At 40.1% G+C, this 22,425-nt stretch overlaps 1 protein-coding gene across 4 annotated transcripts in view; it reads right to left on the bottom strand.

Moving 5' to 3' along the window:
• Positions 1-400: 400 nt before the first annotated feature.
• LOC119971242 overlaps positions 401-22,425 on the bottom strand; it is a 1,187,854-nt gene continuing 1,165,829 nt past the window's right edge. For 3 of the 4 annotated variants that reach the window (XM_038806514.1, XM_038806517.1, XM_038806515.1), the window contains one exon: positions 401-16,328. In XM_038806514.1, coding sequence (XP_038662442.1) covers positions 2,723-16,111 — 13,389 coding nt within the window. In that variant the 5' untranslated portion in view covers positions 16,112-16,328 and the 3' untranslated portion in view covers positions 401-2,722. Of the gene's footprint in view, positions 16,329-19,481; positions 19,661-22,425 lie in introns of all 4 variants that reach the window. The other variant, XM_038806516.1, reaches the window with a different exon arrangement.

A 22,425-nucleotide genomic window follows, 5' to 3' on the forward strand; every position in this document is an offset into this window, starting at 1 on the left:
GAACTGCTCACTAATCTTTTTAAACTTACCAATATTAAAGTCATCAACGTAAAGACTTCCAGAACAGAATGAATTGTTTTTGACAAACATAGAAATGGCAATATTTGGACTTTTCCCTTTTGGTCAGAAGCCTATGGCAGGCAGTTTATGTTGGAAATTTGAATGTTATTGTGCTTGATTGTCTATTAATTTAAGTGATTTGAAAGTCACATGCAACGCCTACACAAATTTCTGAAGTAAGCTCACAATGCGCAAGGTGTGCAAGGTACTAAAGTAACTTCTGTGGATTATCACCTCAACTCACTTTGAAAACATTTGTAAAAATATCAATAATTGATTATTTTCTAAGTAATAAAATAGCTAAAGCAACACAGTACATTAATTCACACTTGCTTCCTGCAAGAGTTAAACATGCTGAAAATATTTATTTAAGTGCACGTGCAAATATCATCTGCGAATTTACAGAAAGCTGCAAAGGCAAATTGGTCATTAAGTCCAATATAAGTAGTTTTTAAGCATTTCTGCTTTGTGTCAAGGCAGCAAACTACTGTTGCAATATATACACAATGTGTTGCTTTTAAGCGTATTGTGAATTGTTTAACTTTCCATATAAAGATTTTAAAAACTCAGTCAATGCATGTATGTATACAATACTGTAAAACGCATCTTTGGTTTATAATAACCAACATTTATATGATACTGAAAGGCACTTTTGCAATACACTTATGAATTAAGACCGCAAATATTTTTGAACAATACTAAAATAAATTTCTGAAATATGGATTGCACCCAAATGTAATTTACCTAAATATTTTACAATATGATATAAAGATACACATCGAACAGGATAAAGCACCTTGGATCTAAAATTTGCAGAACAGCCATAACATACTCCAAATGTCTGCATCATAACTTCAGTGCATACATTATATCTCCTTGGACAAGGAGTTCGTCATTATCAAATATCTTTTCTTGCACCTGAGTTTGTATTCCAAATGAATAAGCATATAATTTTAAGATTTACACACTAGATAAAATCAGTATATAAAATTTCTATCCAACATAACAGCATATTTGTTCCCAACATGTAAAGCGACTTTCCAATTGTTTTGCTTGAGGAAGACAGTATTCACATTACAAAAATAGCACCGATTACTGTTTATGTTGTTCAGAGTTGATGTAACGTCTACTCCTCACATTAAGAAGAAGCAAATATATGGAACACATTTGCAACAACAGTGTTTGTGTGTGTTTATAATGTACAAACTAGGAATTTTGGGCTGCAGTGAACTTAAAGCTTCAGTACTATTATTCAATTATATACATGAGGATTACCAAAGTCATTTTCAACTTGTTTACAAGGTATTGTATTGCAAAAGTGAAAAGTATGTCCAAACCTATACACACAAAAAGTGTCATAATAGTCATCTATCTCTTCAACTTTTAGTTAACTGATTGATGCTGGTTTAATAAATTGCACTATTAAAAATTACTTCAAGGTGGTATTTGCTTCCACCAGTTTGTTCTCACCCAGAGTTCCATAGATTTTACAAATCTTGGTGTTGCTTTTCACAGATATGGCCTAATTTGCTAAGTGTTTCCAGACGTTTCTTCTTGTGCAGGCTCGGGGCATGTTTGATGGACTGAAGAAAATACTTTGGAGGAGAAAGGAAGCATTACAACTCTTCTGTACAGTAGTGAGAGCTGATTACTGTCGAAGACAATGAAGAGAGGTTGGATATTTTTGAAATATTTTGTATGAGGAAAATTTGGAGATTCAGTTTCGAGGAAAATGTGACCAACACTGGAGTTATGAGAGAGAGTGGATGTATGGTGTCGTAATGCGTGACACAGTGAGAATTATGGGGGGTATATGTGCAGGCGGTAGGTATTTTCAGCAGGTGATGGAAGGGGAAAGACCAAAGTTGAGGTGGTAATGTTGGGACCAAGTACAGGAAGACCTGAATTAAATATTAGCAATGGTCAGACACCCATAGTAGCTGGTCATCATGATAGCATGGTGAAGTAGTGATTATCCTGTTTACTTCAACTGATTAAATGGGGAAGGAAAACAAGGAGAAAAGAGGAAAGTTTAGCAATTTGCTATAATAAATGCTGACTGATGCCTTACTTCAGTTTCTTACAAAGTTGCATAGATTTCCAAAGACCTTGTACTCAAAGTCACCATATTTTAAGCATACTGTAAATGGTATCAGTCATTTTTATATCTGGGAATTTCCACTGTTCTTTTGAACATATATCAATTTCAATAAAACAACCAATAGCACTTAAGTAGCCATTTTAACAAAGTAAGCCGTGAGTTAGAAAAATATAGTTTATCCAAGTGTTTCAGATGATGCAGAATAACTGAAAACGATGCTATTTCATATTGACACCCGCAATGAAAATTGACAGTTTTAAGAATTGGCATTTTGAAGTAGCAAATGTTATCATTACTCTTGTTTTACACTAATGTTTAAGGCAATTACCCATCAGAGCTCAAATCTGTCCAAAGCAATTACATTTTCTCATTATCAAAGACATAATCGGTACATGACAAAGAGGGTGAATCAAAGTATGATATTATGGACACAAAGTAAAGTATTTCACGGAGACATCTGTGTAAGATCATTCCAGATGCTGAAGAAATTTAAGGCTTTGATCTTTTCCACAATTTTCAGAGATCAGATTATCAATAGCCCCATAAATCAGCTGCATAAAGTCACTCTGAGGTGTCTTTTCTTAAAGGAATCTTGAAGCTGGTTATTTTTTGTCCAAATAATTGGTTGAGAAGATTACTCTGTGACTCTGCTGTCCGGTAATTATGTAATTCAATGGGCTTCATACCTTGCACCAATCTATGTTTTCTAATTGAACTGCTCAAAAACTGAGCTCCTCCTTTTGAATAAAGGAGAGGTTTTGAGATTAACTCTTTCTTGTGCCTGAATTCCCCATTGAATGACCGCATTTCTAGTTGCTTAAGTGGACAGATGTTCATTCCATTTCTTTTAGATTGAGAACTGTTTGTCCATGGTTTTGCTCTAGAGGTTAGATGGCTGCCTATTGTCTCATCCGTGGAAGCACCAATACTCTGATTATCTTGTGGAATGTCACATTTTCTCATGCTGTCAGTTCTCATCTGTTTTCTCTTTTTGCTCCCCTCATCTACAGTTATCCTGTCATGACAGCTGTTTTTGAGGTTAGAAAACTTGTGTTCTTTTCGCTTTTTTTGACTAAGTTTTGCCTCCAAATCTATGAGCAATTTTTCTGAAAGCTTGTTGTCACTGGAATTTTGCTTCGCCTTATCAATAGCTGCTCTCTTGACATGACCACTGCAAGGCATTTTCTGAAGGTCATTTGCTTGTTTGGAACCATCACGCGATTCAGCCTCTTTTGTCTTTTCATGTGCTGAATGGTCACTTTGAACAACACTGAGAATCGGTTTCATGGCACATGTGTTCACTGAACTCACATTGTAGAGCTGACTGTGCATATCTGGCAAGGTCGGAATGTTCAAATCAATTAAATGCAGGTCATTAGATAATGGGTGACTAATAGCTGGGGAGAGACATGGTGGAGAATTAGCAATATTTGGTTGTGATTGTTCCAATTCTACCAGAAGCTCAGAAAAGTCCCCAACAATATCAGTACGTTTTGGTGTCAAATCATTTAGCTTTGTTGCTGTATCATTAATTATGTCTGGTAAAAGATCAGGAGGTCCATGCATTGATCCTTCACTAATATTGTTCTCAAAATGAATGGAAGGAATTATCGGGGTATTATTTTCTGCACTAATTTCAGTCAGACCATTGTGATTGACCTTTTGTTTTTTATTAGGTGGCAAAGAGATACTTGAGCAAGACTGGGCTAGACTGCCTTGTGGATCAGGATTTGCATCCTGCAAAGGAAGATGTGGTCGCATCACTCCTCTGAATTTATGTGTCTTACTTCCTCCTGCCAGGTGCTTTTCCATATGCCTATCATACTGTTCTTTTTTTGAAAAAGTGTAATTACAAGTACTGCAGATAAAAGACTTTTTTATGACATGCATAACATCAGCACACAGCTCACATGTATATAGTGTCACATGTTTAAATTCAGGTTCTTCTCCTGCTCTGTGTTCACTTTTAAGATGGGCTCGCAGCTCCTTATTTTCCAAATAGAAAATGGGACACTGATAACATAGATAAATTTTCTGCAAACTGTGAACTACTAAATGTCGTTGAAGTTTAAATGGTTTGGGAAATTGTTTCCCACAATGATGACAATCTCTTGAAGGATCTTTGCAATCAGGATGCATGGAGATATTCTTCTGTATAGGTTCAGTCTTCTGCATAAATTCTGGATTTGAAGCAGTTGATAATTTAAGTGCACTTGTAAAATTCAGTTTATTTTTAACACATGTTTCATTTTGCTCCTTAGTTTTCAAAGTTTGTTCTTGATTTTTTTTTAGGACCTTGGTCTCTTTAATTAGAGACCTGGTCACAGAATCAACCATTTTTGTTGGCTTCCCATGCTTTTTATTTAGAAGTGTGTTCAGAAAACTTTTCATAGCACTATCTTCACTAAAACAGCTGGACAATCCAATCATCGATTTCTGAGCTTGTCCTTTCCGTGCAAACTGTGTGGCATGCTCACGCAAATGTTCATTGTACATCCACACATCAGAGATTTCCTTCAGGCACATCCCGCAGGTCCATACTCCTGCTTTATTTTTAGCATGTTTTTCCTTCAGGTGATCCCTCAGCTGTTCTCTGGAACTAAACTTCCGTTGAACACACATATAACATGTTGGGGGAGGGGAAGGATTATGTGAAAGTTTGTGAAAGTCGAGTTCTCCAAGAGTGAGGAACCACTGAAAACAAACTTTACATTTGTACTGCTTATCCTTGGATTTGATACTGATGTCGCTGCGGTTCTTTGCCATTTTCCCCTCCTCCGACCTAACCTTGGATAATTTTATGTCTTGACCTGCTTCCTCACTCATACTGTCTACAACATTTAAAATAGAAGACTTATTTTCAGGGGAATTAAATAGATGGCTATCGGAAACTTCATAACCTTGGTTTAAGACTTCAATATTATTAGCATCTAAACTTGCCAGAATGCCCTGATCAGAGGCCAAGCTATCATAAGGTTCCAACAGTTGGGAAGAAAATGATTCCGTCAGTTCCTGCTGACTATGAATGATCGAAATCTGCTGACATGTTTCTGGCCCTTTTGCTGAAGACACAGCAAATGAGGTAATGTCACCATGTGTTGAGATGCCTGGTACTTGTTGAGGATTGCTCCATATTGTGGAATTTAGAACAGCATCAGACACGGTTTCTATTTTGCTTTGATACAGTAAACCCATTATATTACTGTCATCATTTTCAGATATTTCTGCACTTTTTAGGTCATCTTGATTCCTGCATTCATGTGTGTCATCTTTAAATGTTTTAAGTTCATCGCAGACGGAAATACCTTTACTAGTTACCGTATCACTGTCATGGCTTGTATGCAGCATGATAGTATCATCCATTGAAATAGTCTCAAAGTAATCTGGTCTTTTGATATTATGAAGATCATTTCTATAGGACAAAGGAACTTGCTCAGTACTTTCCATCATAAAATCTGCAGGAAACACTCCAAATTTATTTGGTTCTGCATTCACTTTACATTTTTTGCTTCTTTTTCCATAAACCCTTTGACATTTTTTTCTGACAATTGTGTTTTCGTCTGGAAATACTTGTGAACTTGTGTTGGTCATATTTGATGGACATTGTGACTCTGAATTTGGGTGGATTACCTCTAAAACAGGTAGCTCATGATCAGTAGAATATGGTTCATCCCAGGGTTTTGGCATTTTTATGTCCTGCATTTCATCGAAAGAGACTTCATTGTTGCTCCGACCTGTTATAGTTCCATGGTCCATTGCTTGTGGGCCCATCTCTGTCATTTTTAATGTAGAACTATTAACCTGTTTAGGCACTGAATTGGTGAATACTGATGGAATAACTTGCTCAGAATGTGGATAGTCAATGACCTTTTGCACTAATTTAGCTTCTTTTTCATTTGCTTCTTGCTCTATTTTTATATGGTTATCACTCTGAGTGCTTTTATTCAAAGAAAACATTCCAGTAACGTCAATCTGGGGTTCAAATCCAAGATTCCACTCTTTCTTATATTGCTTTTCTTTCAATAAAACACTGATTCGGCTACATTCTTTCTCTTCTATAAGTATTGTTTCATTATGTGAAAACTTTTCTTGTGACACCGATTCTTTTGATGCAATACACATTTTCATTGCTTTGCTTGATGATGTTGCATCTTCTCTCTGTCCTTGACTCACAGAAGTGTCATATGATTTTGCCATTTCATGAATCTGCAACAGAGGACAGGCCTCACTATCCTCTTCCCCATGGCTGCCATTCTGCTGTCCAGATTGTGCAACTGATTGCATAAAATCTGGACCAGAATTATCATTGGAAAATAGTTCTGGATCATCTTTTCCAATGCTCCTGCTCTTTTCTTTTGTGAGATTAGGCATGCTGCTGTTTTGCTTCTTGCCTGGTCGTGCATTATTTTTGGAGCCTCCTGAATATGGTTTTGTAGAATAGCCAATGTTTTTTTTAGGTTTCGAGGACAATTTGGCAAGTTGCTTTATTTCAGAATGTTCTTGGTATGCTATTACACCAGTATGCTCAACAGACTGTAGGATACAAGGCTTAACTTCTTCCTTTGTGTCGCCGTCCTGGATTTCATCCATGTTAACAGCTGCTTTTCTAAGATGTTGATTTTCTTTGCAATTTAATTTGACAAGTTCATTTGATGTGAATGCAGGGCTATTTCCTTTGATGTGTGTATCTCTTTTTAAAACATGTTGCTGGTCAAACCAAACAGTTTCCTTACTTACATAATTATCCAAAGCACATGATGCTCCTTTGTCCTCCGTGTGTATTTTCTTTTCTGATGTATGACATAAAACGGTTTTTTGGTCTTGTTTCCAAACTGAATTTGCTTCCTCTATGAGAATACAATTCGCTTTAATTATGTTTACTTTGTTTTGACTTAATGCAATATCTTTTAAGTGATGTTTGATGGCTTTATGTCTCACTAAACCTTGTTTAGATCTGAAAGAGGCTGAACATACATTGCACATTAAGACAGTTTGTGGATAGTGCTCTAGTGCAGATGTTGAAAGCTCACCTAATTTCTTTGAATCAGTCCTTGAAGCATTTTCTGAAAATAAATGATTAGTCGTCAAATCTAAATGCTCACTGCTAGGCAAATCACACAGTGTATTGGGCAATACTAAACCGCTCCATGCATCATCATCCCTGCTCAAACCATCATTTTCACTATTCTCATCCTTTCCCAATATGTTAATTATTGGATGCAATCTTTCTTCACTTAGAGTAAATGAACCTGAATTCCCACTGACATCACTTTCTTTAACAACTTTGTCTCGAAGCACTTCAGAAATCTCTGTTAACTGGTTAGCAGTCTTGCCATCTGAGCACACTTTCAATTGTTTAGCATTATTTGTAATCTCAGGTGCTTCATTCTTTTGTTCGTCTGTACAACCAGGTTTATCGTCTTTAGTCAAATTGTCTGAATTGATGAGCATGACCTCAATGTCGTTGAATAAATTACCATCATTCTGCTTAATTCTATTGGAAAGCAATTCATCTTTGTATGTTTGTATGTTTTCTTCAAGCTTTAATGGCGATTTCTCTATATGACAGTTTATTTTGTCACTTGAATCATTATCTGATTTTTCTTTGCCAGAGTTGTCACTATTATTACTGGTTGAGTGATTACTTAAGGGTTCCATGGAAAAAGAATCAACAAGAAGTGAACAATTCATGCTTAAATCTGGAACATTCTGAGGAGGTGATGGCAGCTGAAGCAATTGACCATGAAAAGAAGGGGGAACACACCCACTGCAATGTGGGCACAAAATCTCATTACAGAGACACTTTGGATGCTCTTCACTTTCTGCCAAGTCACTTGAATCATTTGAAGGTCTACACAAATTATTTATTTCCAAATTTATACTGCAAGCTAGATCTGATGTGGGAGATTTAGTTAACATTTCAGATATAGCACAATCATTAGATTTGCTTTGCACATAAATGGGCAAATTGGTAAGCTCTGATGCAGTTTGTTCAGAAAATCTATTATCAATTGTAATATCTTTCCCAGAAAATGATCGATTGTCATTGTCAGCAGTATTTTTATCTGATTTCTTTGCTGCGTCATTACTGGTTGTTGTAATGGTAGGCAATTCTTCACTTATTTTAGACAATAGGATTATTTCATCAGAAGTAGTCTCTCCTGTTGAGACAATTTTTAAAGCAGGATGTCTATCCAGACCTTGTTTCTCTGCAAGTTTATATTCAATGTCATGTTTAATTACATTTTCCTGAGATTCAGTTGTACAACTAAGAGATTTTTTCTTTGTTTCTTCAGAACGGTATGGCAGATGCAGAAATGACAATGGTCCTTTACATCTATCATCCTCAGAAAGAAAATGGTTTGACAGTTCTTGCTGCTCACATTTATCATTTTGTTTAAGTGCAATACTAGAACAATTCCCTGGTAAATTCAGAGTTGGCTGTTCTGAAATGTTTTTCCTGCTGGAAAAAACTGTGTCTGATTCAGAAGGTTGTATCAAATTACAAGCCTCAGGCAAATGGCTATTTTTGCGAGTGTTTTCTAAATTCCCACCAATGGATGGCAATATTTCAGCTGTACAGAATTGGAATGTTGGCTTTTTTATTGGGTCAGTAATATCTAATGTAGGTTTGCACTGAGATATGTCATCTCCTATGGCTAAATGTTTTACCAGTTTTTTCTCATAACAGTTATTTTCATCACCACATGGCTGAGACAGTGGATGATTTGATTGATCAGGCTGTAAGTTTTTCTCCAAAACATCCAGACAATGTTTGCCTTCTTCTACCGACTGCCTGACAATGTCACTGGTTATAATAGCAGAAGTTACTCTTTCTGTTTTTGCCTGTTCTTCAAAAACCAGTAACACCGAGCTTTGGTCAGAATTTTGCAAATTCCCTGTATTTTCAATTAAATGTTTTCCCTGCATCATTTCCGGGTTTTCATTAATCACATTCAGTGATAACAAGCCTCCTTGGTCCTCTGTATCATCAGGTTCACAAGTAACGACATCTTTGGATTCTGGAGAATTAAAATTTTCTTTGACCTTTTTAATCACTGATTTAGCAATGTTTTTAGTCACACACGCTACACTTGGCAAACAGTCTTGATTTTTGCTACCTGCATCTGTACCCAAGATCTGACATTCACTTTTGCTTATGCCTTGTAAATACATAGTTTTCTCTTCAGCACAAATGACATTTTCTGTAACGCGAGTGCTTTTGAAGACTTCATTTTTTTCAGGGCTGTTGTTATTATTTGAAGTCTGATTTGTTGGAGCACGTGGTAATGGGTAACAAGGCATCATCATTAATTCTTCATTGCATGGAACTGTTCGGGCAACAAAGAGTTGAAGTTGCTGCAAGGGATTTTCATTTGAATCTTCGGAAACATGTACAATTTTCCTTGCACTACTATATTGTTCAATAGTGCTAGCTAGAACAAATGATGGGTTGGTATTATCATCTGTCCTTCCTTTATATTTTGTCAGTTGAGAACTTTCAGAAGCAATAATTGGACTTGTAGCGATCAGTGGTGGATCCGATTCTGAGAGCAAAGTAGATATTTCAGTTTTGCTATTTAACTGGTTGCTGGTTGTACTTTGCTGATTATGGTTTAAAAATAAATTCTCTTGTGAATCATCAGCATCAACAGTACTGAAATCATTCTCTGTTTTGCACACAATTGCTTTCACACAAGGTGCAATTGCACTGTTCCCAAATGTGAGCTCACCCGCATTATGCTCATGCTCAGGCTGTTTCTCTGCAACATCATGTTCAGAAGATCCAAACTGAGGAGAGAGTTTAAATGACTTGACGTGGTCTGTGCTGCTATAGTTAGAGCAGTTTTCATTTTTGCATAGAATGTGAGATTTTCCTTTCCCACCTGGACTTTGTTCTAATGAATTGTTGCCTAATACAGTATCCGTCATTATTGCCAGGCTTGCAATTAGATTTTCTGTGTAATGTTGGTTTTCTAGTTTTTCCTCTGCTTTTTCTGAGTAACTCACAGGAGACACACTGTTTTCCTCTTGATTACTGTGCCTGGCCTCATGTTCTTTTGCATTTTCTGAGTCTTTCGGACCAATCTGATACTGTGGTTGATTATCCTTTGGAGGAGAAGGTGGATTTTCACAAGCTTCATCAGGTGTTTGGAAATCTGGCTCAGCATCCAATGACACAATCTGGAAAGGGCAGGCCCAAATATCTTCATTATCTTCAACGCTCCCAACAGTACCTTGTTCTGCAGCTTTGTAGGTATTGGATACTTGTTCAATACAATATTCTGTTGTGTGAATATCAGTATTTCCATTATTTGTATTATGTATGTCCTTTCTACTTCCATTATCTTGCTCTAACTGCAAAGATGTTGGTGGAGCAGTTTGATCTTTTAAATTTACATTCATATACTGTTCAGTGCTTAATTGGGCAACAGTAGTTTCATCACTCTTTCTTGGTGTCTGAAGGTGATTTTCCAATTCTGTCACTAACCTTTTTATTTCTAGATCATCATCTGATAAAGTGGCTGTGAAGGAACTATTTTGATTATTCACCGTCTCAGGTAAAAGGGGCAGAGTTTCAATTGGAGATGTTCCTGCAGTATGGGAAATCTTTTTATTCTGTGTTGGCTGCATGGAGAGATCCTCAAAATGTGAAATCTCCTCCGGTAAAATTGTGGTCACATCTTGCAACAAATTCCAGTCCTTGTGCTCTAGCAATGGTGGATATTGCAGATGGTAGTCTGCTCTGTTGTCTTCTTCTGTACTGCAAGAAAATGCAAAATAGTTTTCTTTATTGACTAAAGTGTCTGTGTATAGCTGGCTGTCAAAGTTTGATATTGGTATGTCTCCAAATATTCCTGTTGTATTGAAAGAAACAGGAGATTTAACTTTGGCATGGTATTTTTCCCTTGAAAATGCATTCATGTACTTTTTGACATGATTCTTCTGTAAGTAATTGTCACTGCTCTCATTTTGATAGAAAATAATATCTTCCAGATGTGTAGAACCACCTGGCAGAGATTCTGAAAAGATATCTGAATGGTGCTGACTTTCTAAATCTTTGTGCCCACAGTAAATTGCATTCATGTTGTTCTGAGCAGTATCATCATGAGCTTCAATATTAAACCCAGATGAATTATCACAAAAGCATCCAGCATTTGGCTCAAAGACAACCATGGATCTGCCCAGTGTGCCTTTCATTTTTTTGCTGATATCTGTTAATTCATCCTTCATGTCTGCAGTCAATTCAATGATACGTGTTGAACTGTTTTGACTTATACCGGCTTTAGGATATTCAACAATGCTGTCTTCACAAGAAGATACATTTTCCATAACTCGTTGATCAAATGTTAATCCAGTGTTTGGTGCTATTGTGGCAGTACTTGTCATCCCAAGATTTCTTTCAAAGGACTTGCTGGTCTGTGGTCTGCTTTCAAAATAACCAAGCTCCATATGACCGGTGTTAGAACTTGCGGTACACTGGTCCTCCAGCTCCCTTTTTTGTGCTATGTCTGACTCATTGTAATAACCCAAATGCATCATGTTATGACTGGTTCTTTGGGACCTTCTTCCTGAAAGTAAAAATGTTGCTGAACCAAATTTTTTTGTACCACTTGAATGGACAGAATCATTAATGAGACTTCTTTTTGCAGTTCCTGCTGGTTTACCTGTACAAGTTGATGTTACATTTAAAGTTGAATGCATGGTGGGATCAGTATTGGAAGTAAGCGTAAAAGGTTTGCTTTCAGCAGTATTTTTGTCTTTCTCACTATCTGAGTCTGTTCTTTCAATGCTATTAGGGCTGTTGGTATTTTCACTTGAACTACTAGTAATGTTGCTGAAATCACTGCTGGTATAAGATCTGCTGCTTCTCCTTCTGAACCTACTGCCATGGTATCCTTTTGTTTGATTGTGATTCCGTGTTTCTACGCTACAATCTGAAGTTTTTCTGATTTTAATATATCTCCAGGATTCTTCAGCCTTAACTCTTCCACATTTGGTTTTGTGCTCCTTTGCGATGCTATATTTAGGTAGTCGATTTAAACATGAAGTGCGATATTTTCTGCTTAGAGGTTCTGTTTCTTGCTCTGAATCTGAAATATAGTCATATTCTCTCAACCTACTGTTGTGTTGAGGTGGAATCAATCGTTCAGATACTAGCGGAAGCTGCAAATTCATTTTACTTTTCACATGTAATTTGTGCAGTTTGTTCTTCTGCTGTACAATCTTATGAATCAATTCCTTGCTCCAGGTTCTGCTACCTGGCTTTCTTTTCTTAATATTTTTTACAGATGGTCTGCATAACCTAGAACTGCTGTTCACAGTAACAACTTCTAAAGGAGTTGGGCAAACTCCACGCAATATATCAGATTTACGTTTGTGCTTGTCTCTTTCAGTGTACTTTCGCATGCTTTGCGCTGGCTGAGATAACACTTCTCTTATTCTGCGCTGAAGTGTTGCATCAGAGCTAAGCTTTCTTCCTCCTCTTAACTTTTCAATTTGTTCACTAGGTTTGCTGTACTTTGAAGGATCAAAAGAAGTCTCACGAGAGAAATTTTTAGTTCTGAATTTATCCACTTTTTTCGAATATGACCGTGATGAAAGAGCTTTCACCAATTCTTTTTCCTCAATTTTTTTGTTTGGATGTTTGATTCTCTCCTTTCTCTGTATGTTCCTATCAACTATCCCCCTATTGCGCCTACCCTTTATTTGTGCAGCCTGTTTATCTTCAGTTTCAGTAAGCTTGGTAATAATTTTGTTTTCTAGTGGTATACAGTCTTTGGTCTTGAAAGATGGCCCATTTCCTGTGCATTTTGTTATAGAAAGCTCATCATCTGCAAAAGCTTCAATGAAGCTGCTGTCAATTTCAGCATTATCGGATTGATAGTCAAGACCATTCAGAGTCTCATTGATTAAACTATCAAGTTTTGCATCATCAATCTCTAAATCAGATGCTGTTAGTGATATTGAGCTGGATCCTGTTCCACTAAAAATATTAAGTTTAAATGGGTCATCCTTTGGATCATTTGCTGCTTCACTGTCTAATAACAAGTCACAAGGTTTGTTTAAGCAAAGTAAAGACTGATGTTGATCAACTCCACCTCGGGTTGAATGAAGAACTGCTGCTCTTGTTGATTCTGTTTGGAACCTCCTACCCTCCCCCATTCTGGGTGCTTCATGCAGCTCTGTGTGACATGCTGAATGGAGTCCGCAATATTGACGGTGATCAAGAAATGAAGCAACATTGCTAAAGTTTTGGTCACACTGCTTGCATGTAAGAAGCACATCAAGTTGGTCAAGATTTGCACTGCTAAGGGTATTAACAAAAAGCTGCTGCTCTGAGAAGGGTTGAGATTCAGTACCAAAGGCATTAGTGCATGCATTGCTTTCAACATTCTGTTGCGAAAATGAGTTGTCCTGGATATATAACATATGATTGCCTTTCATTCTCCTGGGATGATCAGCTGAAGGAAATGTGAATGCTCTGATGGGACCATGGTGCAGAAGGTCAGCATTAATCTGTTCAGGTGAGCTGAAATTCTTCCTGTCCTTAGTGTGGCAGTGCTGACGATAGAAATTGGATGATATGGGTAGTTGACTTTCTTCTGAATTGAGGTTAAGAGGACTGTTCGCACTGTACACAGTAGACACTGGGGAGAGAGATGAGCATGTGCTGGTGGATCCAGGATTGAGAGCTGGTGAAGATGGTGGAGAATGATACGGAGAAGCGGACACTAAGCTAACATTTGGCATAGATAATGCAATGTGACCACCAGTTCTTGTAGATACTGGTACAACTGGTTGGTTCAAGCCACAAAATGTGTTTGTATTTCCTGGTTCACACAGTGAAGAATTAGCACTGTCTAGACCATTCTGAAATGGAAAAGCAGTAGCTGTGTTGAGATTGTGTCTGCTCCCATCATTTCTAGTATGTTTAAGCTCTTCACTGTGGACATGGTTCTTGTTATGAAAATTTGCTGGATCACAAACAGGTGCATTTTTCTGCATTTTTTTATATTCTTGCCACTCTGAGTTATCTAGTGGAAAAGCAAGATGCTGGCTACTAAGTTGTCTAGAAAGTTCTATTCTATTTTGGCTTGGCATCACAGACGTAAGGTGAATTTGCTGCCATGGCAACCTGAAGACACCATTTCTTGGGGCATGCTGTCTTTGGTCAGCAAGTGACAAATTAGTAACAGATTGACATGGATAGGAAAATTGGTTTGCAACTGATGAAGCATAAGGTGCAGAATTTTGGTCCTTCATAGGAAACATCTTGCTGTTTCCTTCCCAAACTTGTGATGCCCTGGAGTGACTGTGGCTTTTATTTGAACTGTTCTTATCAAAAGGCACTAAACCATCAGGAACACTGCAGTTGGAGGAACCACTGTAAACATTATCCTGAAAGTGCATTTGGGATAAAGAATTGAGGGTGATGTTTCTTCTCAGCGGTTTTCCCTGAGTGACCATTCTTTCAGTGCTTCGGTTGTCTTTTAAAGATGAGCACCTTTTGTTCATAGATAGAAACCCAACATCATTATTGTGCAAATTGAATGTGTCTGATGAACAAACAGTTTTGTTTTCTTGGAAAGTGCTCTGATTTTGCTCAATAGCACCAGTGGAAGTTGATATAGCACCAGAAGAAGATGATATAGCACCAATAGAAGATGGTATAGCACCAGTAGAAGACACAATGTCATTTATATGATCTGCTCTTCCTTTGTAATGAGATAAAGGTGACTGAAGTTGAGTACCTTGATTTGATGGATGAACAAATTTAGTTTGGTGAGAAGGCTGTGTAAAGCTTCTCCCATCTGATGAAGTACCAAACCGGCCATTCCTTAAAGGTTCTTCTTGTCCATCAGTTGATTGCTGAAAAACAAAACCGCTATGTGATACCTGGCTGTCAGGCAGCGGCACATTTAAGTAATCTTGTTTAAAGTGGCATTGGCTATTATGTTCGATGTCAAATGGATCAGTAGCTGTCTCCTGCAATTGTGGGTGTGGATACTGAAATGGTATTGATCTAAAGCCTTGTACATTAGGTTTATTACTTTCTGCTGCTACTGGGAAAGTGCTCTGCTTGTATGATGCCATTCCATAGTTAGTACCTGGAAATGTCTCATCTGGGGAATGCCAATCCACTGAAAAAGGTGAAATGTTTGAGTTATTCCTGTTTCCATGGAATTCAGGACATTGCAATTGGCCATTGGAGTTGGAATTGTCTCTGCAAACATTAATATTTGCTTGTGATTGTGCTTTTAATGTTTGGTGCTGACATGTGACCACTGTAGCGTGTGAGGTATAACCTGTTGAAGTATGGTTTGCAGAATCCTCCAGAAAACGTCTGTTGTAGCTAAGATCCTCTTGTTGAAGCTCAGCCTCTCTTTCTGGTATGCTTGGCACATTAAAACGATAGCTTCCTGTTACAAGCTCTCGGTTTCCTTCTACTTTCTTTGTTGATGTAATCTTTTGTTGTGGATATGCTATTCCAATAGTGGGGTTGGATCGCGAGTTAACAATACTAAGTTTGGAAAGATGAGGAGGCCCTTTCCCATAGCGTTTGTTTTTGTCTCTTCCTTTGTTTTTCCCAGTAGGTGACTGCGGACTCCTTTTGCCACATGAACCGCTAGATGAAGACCATGTTCTTCCACTTGAAAACTTTGGTCTGTTCTGAAGAGACTTAAAATCAATTCTTCCAGTTTGCTGGGGCCTAATTACAGCCTCTCTCTGGTTATAGCTTTCCTTGTTCTTTTTATGGAGATGAGAATTGTTCAAACAACTAGCATTCAGCACAATCTTACAGCTTTCAGATATGCTGTTGTTACTTTGTTTTAATTTGACAGGATCCTTTTCACTGAAATGTTCGAAAACATCCTCCTTTTGCTGCTTTTTGGGATTAGTGTCTGAATCCTTAATTGCATAAACATGCTGTGCGTCTCCCGTCATGATATCAAAACTGCAGACAGGAGTTTATTATTGTCTAAGCACCTCTGCACTAATTGATTCTCGCTTCCTTCAGAGGCATGATCAGTTATTCTTCATGGAATAGTAGCAAGATTTTGCAAGCCAAATATGACTGAATCACTTCAAAACTCATTCCAACATGAGATGGATGTCTTCCATGGACACACTCCATGTCTTCCATCATTACTGTCACGTGTGTCTGAAGGAGAAGAAAGAGAAGTTGTATTTCAGACATGAAACATACAGTGCAGAATTAAAGCACACACATAATAATATCTCATCTGTAAAACTAAAAATTCTCAGCACTACGATTGCTCTCATGCACTTTGATATATCAATCTCACCATATCAAAATGCCATTTAAAAAAAAATTGTGTTCCATTGAGTCACAAATGATCACGTCGTGAAATGTCATGATAATGAAGAATCTAAGAAATATATTTTAGCAGAAACACTGCTACTTGATTTTAAAGGAAATTATCCATGCAAGAAATCATGTGATGTTCCAGCACAAGAGCAGAATTGTGCTGTTTCGTCCAAGCAAATTTCACAGAATCTCACAGTGCAGAAGAGGCCCTTCAGCCCATCGAGTCTGCACCAACATGTGTAAAACAGCTAACCTGCCTACCTGATCCCATTTGCCAGTGCTTGGCCCATAGCCTTGTATATCCAGGTACTTTTAAAAGGATGTGAGGCACCCACCTCTACCACCCTCCCAGGTAGTGCATTCCACGTCACCACCGTCGAGGTAAAAACATTTTTCCTCAAACCCCCCTTAAACCTCTTGCCCCTCACCTTGAACTTGTGTCCCCTGGTGATTGACCCTTCAACTAAGTGGAACAGCTTCTCCATATCTACCTGTCCATGCCCCTCATGAACTTGTTTTTCGCAGTATCTTCACTGCAGTGTTAATGTAAGTCTACTTGTAACAATAAAGATTATTATTACACCTCAACCAGGTTGTCCCCTCAGTCTTCTCTGCTCCAACAAAAACAACCCAAGCCTATCCAGTTTCTCTTCATAACTTAAATGTTCCATCCTAGGCAACATTCTGGTGAATCGCCTCTGCACTCCCTGCAGTGCAATCACATCCTTCCTATAATGTGGTGACCAGCATTGCACACAGTACTCCAGCTGTGGCCTCATCAAAATTCTAAACATCTCCAACATGACCTCCCTGTTTTTGTAATCTGTGCCTTTTTTGATAAAAGGCAAGTATTCTATATGCCTTTTGCACCACCCTATTAACCTGCCCTTCTGCCTTCAGAGATCTATGGACAAACATGCCAAGGTCCCTTTGTTCCTCAGAACTTACAAGTGTTGAATAATTGTTGTGCTGAAACATTGCGAAGGGCAAATTTCCTCCGTTGTTGCAGCACTTTGAGATGCTCTTGCCTGAAACATAGCAACCCCCCCCACACCATAATTTTTTAAAACTTGAATTCCCCCATAATATTTTTTAACCTGAATGTTTCCTGAAGATATGCACTGATCGAGGTTTATACCCATCTACAAGAAGCCGATCAGCAATCAGCAAGGCTTTTTCAACAAACACTCAATTCCTACCACCTAGAAGGACAAGAGCACCCGAACAGGACCAACTGCAAATTCTGCTCCAAGTCACACACTATCCTGACTTTGAAATATTTGCCAATACTTAATTGTCGCTGGGTTGAAATTCTGGGATTCCTTCCATAATAGAACTGTAGCAATTCAGGAAGGCAACTCATCACCATCTTCGCAAGGGTAATTAGGGATGGGCAATAAATGCTGGCCCTGTGAACAACACTTATATCCTATCAATGAAGAAAAAGGTTTACAAACAGCATGGCCAAGATCACCTGATACTGAAATGTCTGGAGTTTGATGGCAATTTTCTTCACATGTAAATTTAAAAAAAACTGAAACCTTAACAAAGCTGTTGTCCACCTTAGTTCAAATGAAGTTTCTCAGGCCCCTCTGCACCCAGCCCTCTACCATTGCCACGTAGTATTCAATAGGACTCAGAAGCTGGAATAAACTCTCTAATGGCTATACCCTTTTATGCATAGTGACAATGAGGAGCAGTAATAACCCCTCATGCCAGAAGATAGCCGACCAAAATATTTCCCCGCTGAGCTTGTTTAAGCCATTAGGTATGTAGGAAATTTGAACAAAAGTTCCCATTGACAAGATTTGTGCAAAAACAGTGCGTGTTTTTGTGTAGTTTGGGCCTATTTTCATCAGGAAAAGTAATCGACAATATTTTCTCCTATTTGCTTGCAAACACACGTGCAATGAGGTAAACCATGTCAAATGATGCATGGCTCTTTTGGATCATTTCTTTCTCCAAACAAAAATGTTTTTCTAATATATTTTTCATGAATACAGTGTGTTTCTTTAAAGAACAGGCATACTGAAGTAATGAGAAGTTTGGACAAACATTAGCATTATGCATCAGTAACTAAAACCGTAAATGGTTATAAATATAACTGATTGGGTGTATTGCAATATTATTCATCTGCTTGAACTGATTTTGTGCATTGTTTTATTTTTCTTGGCAGTACGCTAGCAATGAACAGTGCAGTACAGGTCAGTATCGATAAGTAGCTGAATTATCACAGTGATCACCAATTGGCCAGTTCTTGATCTCAGTTGCTCCCCTGGGAAAACATTAAACAAACCACAAACGAGGAAAACATAATGAAAGCTGTGGGTCAAAAAATACATCTCTGGGGTGGCTGGTTATGGATCAGAATTGCTAAACGGCCAAAAATTGAATCCCTTTGTATCTTTTTGATTAAGGAAAGGTATGAGTAAGAGGTTCAGCGAAAAATAAAAGTGAATGTATTCACATATACCTGGAGCTTAATTAAACTCTCTGGAGCAGCTCTCTATATAATGGAAATAACAAGTACGATGGGTGACATCTATAGGACAATGTGGAGATGACATCCATTAACTCTGGAGCAATGGAACAGGCAGACAGACCATTTGTTTTTCATAAAACCATAGAATGATTACAGCATAGAAGGAGGCCACTTGGCCCATTGTATCCATGCCAAAAGTGAGCTACTCCGCTAGTCACACTGTCTGCCTTTTCCCGCAGCCCTGCAATTTTTTTTCTCTTCAGATAATTACCTAATTCCTTTGGAAAACCCATGATTGAATCTGCCTGTATATCTTTTCTACTCATTGGGAGGCCAAGAGAATACAATAAACAGTGAGTTTTAATTTTTAAAAATTAAATATGTCACAAAGCTTATGAATTTTATTAAATCATTCTGAAACAGAAGATGGTTCATTGTTATTAATTATCAATACTGACCGACATAATAATCTCATGGATTTATGTTTTTAAGCTTGTGCTTACATGTGCTGCATTGTGAGCTTCAAAAATTAGCAGCTTTTTATTTTGAGCAAAATCTTCCCGAATCAGTTGGTGAGATGGAGTTGTGGGAAAAGTACACATTTTCCTGGATACCATTCTTTGCTATTGCTTCCCAGCTGTTTAGGGATGTTGATGGGTCCTAGATTTGGCTGAACACAAGGCTGCAATGGAAACATTTCAGGCAAACTTCACAAATCCAATCTGAGTGAAAGACAGTCTAGGTAATTAAAATTATTATGCAGAAGCTAGAAAATGGATGAGCCTAAAAAAAACTGTGAACCACGTGGGCCGGAACTCTCCGGCTGTTGGGATTCTTTATTCTCACTGGCAGCACACCCCTTGCCTACAGGTTTCCAAGTGGCATGGTGTCGCTTCAATGGGAAATCCCAGTGACAAACATTGGGAAGAGAGAATGCAACTGCCAGTGAGAATAGAGAATAGAGACATATGACCGAAGGGCCAGAAAATCCTGCCTGTTATCTTGCAAACGTTCTACATATTTGGGTAAATGTCCCCTCTTTGTTACTTGGAACAATTTATCAACCTGCTAAAATAAATAAATTAATGCCTGTTAAGAGAGAGAAGAATTAGGCATTACTATATTAGAGTATTGGAGGTTTTGTGGCGCAGCCAACAGCACCCCTGCCTCTGAGCCAGAAGCTCTGGGTTCAAGTCCCATCCCAGGACTTGATGGCCAAAGAAGGTCCTTTCATTTTTTCAAATCAATTTAGAGTACCCAATCTTTTTCCAATTAAGGGGCAACTTAGCATGAGCAACCACCTACCCTGCACATCTTTTTGGGTTGTGGGGGTGAGACCTACACGTAGACAAGGGGAGAACGTGCAAACTCCACATAGGCAGTGACCCAAGACCAGGATCGAACCCGGGCCCTTGGCGTAGTGAGGCAGCAGTGCTAACCACCGAGCCACAGTGCTGCCCCAGGAAGGTCCTTTCATAATACTGTCAAACAGGTTGAATGTGTCAATCTCATGTTACTCAGATTGGAGGGCAGCACGGTAGCATTGTGGATAGCACAATCGCTTCACAGCTCCAGGGTCCCAGGTTCGATTCCAGCTTGGGTCACTGTCTGTGCAGAGTCTGCACATCCTCCCCGTGTGTGTGTGGGTATCCTCCGGGTGCTCCGGTTTCCTCCCACAGTCCAAAGATGTGCGGGTTAGGTGGATTGGCCATGGTAAATTGCCCTTAGTGTCCAAAATTAGTGTTGGGTGGGGTTACTGGGTTATGGGGATAGGGTGGAGGTGTTGACCTGGGGTAGGGTGCTCTTTCCAAGAGCCGGTGCAGACTCGATGGGCCGAATGGCCTCCTTCTGCACTGTAAATTCTATGTAAAATAAGCCCCTTGTGACAGGCTAGCAACCTGGGCCGGGATTCTCCGATCCCACGCCGGGTCGGAGAATCAGCGGGGGGACGCGAGAATCCCGCCACGCCACTCCGACGCCGGGCCAACGATTCTCCAGCGACCAGAGAGTCGCCGTCAACCACGCCCATGCGGCTGCTGCGGTGCTGGCCCCCGCGGCTTCCTCCGCTCCCGACGGGCCGAGTGCCCACCGGGTTCCGCTGAGTCCCGCTGGTGTGGTTTACATATGGTCACACCCGGCGGGACCTCAGCATTCTGGCTGCTGGGGCCGTCCTGGTTGGGGGGGGAAGGATGAGGGGCCCGACTCTGGGGGGCCTCCGCGGTGGCCAGGCCCGCAATCGGGGGCTACCGATTGGTGTGGCGCGCTAATTTCGGGGAGGTTGGGTCTATGTACCTCCGCGCCGGGCGCCTGTAGGGCTGCGCCATGTTGCGCGGGGGCCGGGCGCGGGGACGGCAACCACGCACATGTGTTGTGCGGATACGGCTGTCGTGTGCATGCACGAACCCGCGCCGGCCCTACAGGGCCGTCTTTTGGCGCCAGAGCAGGGCCCACCACTCCGGCGCCGCTCTAGGCCCCAAAGAACAGAATTACTGGGCCTGAAGGCCCGTTGATGCCAGCGTCGCTCGCACTGGTTTTGAAGCCGGCGTCAACTCTTGACTGCAATATCGGAGAATCCCAGCCCTGTTCTGGGAATTACTAGCTGCGGAAACAGACAGAATTGTGCCTTAGTGCACTACTAGGTGTGGGAAGAGAATTGGAATTGGATATTAAACTAATATCTCTGGATAGCTCATAAGCAAACGTGACTTCAGTTTGAAATACTCATGAGTTTTGCACCATTGTAGAAGCCAGTCTTCAGCCAATTCAATTCACTCCATGGATATCAAGAAGTGGGTTATTTCACTGGATACAGCAAAGGCCTGGGGTTCTAACTACAAGCCTGCTACGGTGTTGAAGACATGGGGTGGAATTATTCGACCCCCCGAGGGGTCTGAGAATTGCCCGGGGCCGGCGTTAATCCTGCCCCCGCCGTGTCCCGAATTCTCCGCCCTCCCCGAGATTCGGCGGGTGCGGGAATCACGCCGCACTGGTCGGCTGGCCCCCTGCGGCGATTCTCCGGCCTGCGATGGGCTGAAGTGCCTCCGCTGATAGGACTCTCCCGCCGGCGTGGTTTAAACCACCTACCTGACCGGCGGGATTGGTGGCGTGGGCGGGCTCCGGGGTCCTGAGGGGGGTGCGGGACGATCGGGGCCCACCGATCGGCGGGCGGGCTTGTGCCGTGGGGGCACTCTTTTTCTTCTGCCTCCGCCATGGCCTTCACCATGGCGGGAGCGGAAGAGACCCCTCCCCTGCACATGCGCCGGTATGACGTCGGCAGCAGCTGACGCTCTGGCGCATGCGCGGACTTACACTGGCTGGCGAAGTCCTTTCAGCCCCGGCTGGCATGGCGCCAAAGGCCGTTCACACCCGCCGGCGGAGTGGGAACCACTCCGGCGAGGGCCTAGCCCCTCAATGTGAGGGCCTGGCCCCTAAAGGTGCGGAGAATTC

This window comes from Scyliorhinus canicula, chromosome 9 (genome assembly GCF_902713615.1).
Source record: "Scyliorhinus canicula chromosome 9, sScyCan1.1, whole genome shotgun sequence".
Lineage (NCBI taxonomy): Eukaryota > Metazoa > Chordata > Chondrichthyes > Carcharhiniformes > Scyliorhinidae > Scyliorhinus > Scyliorhinus canicula.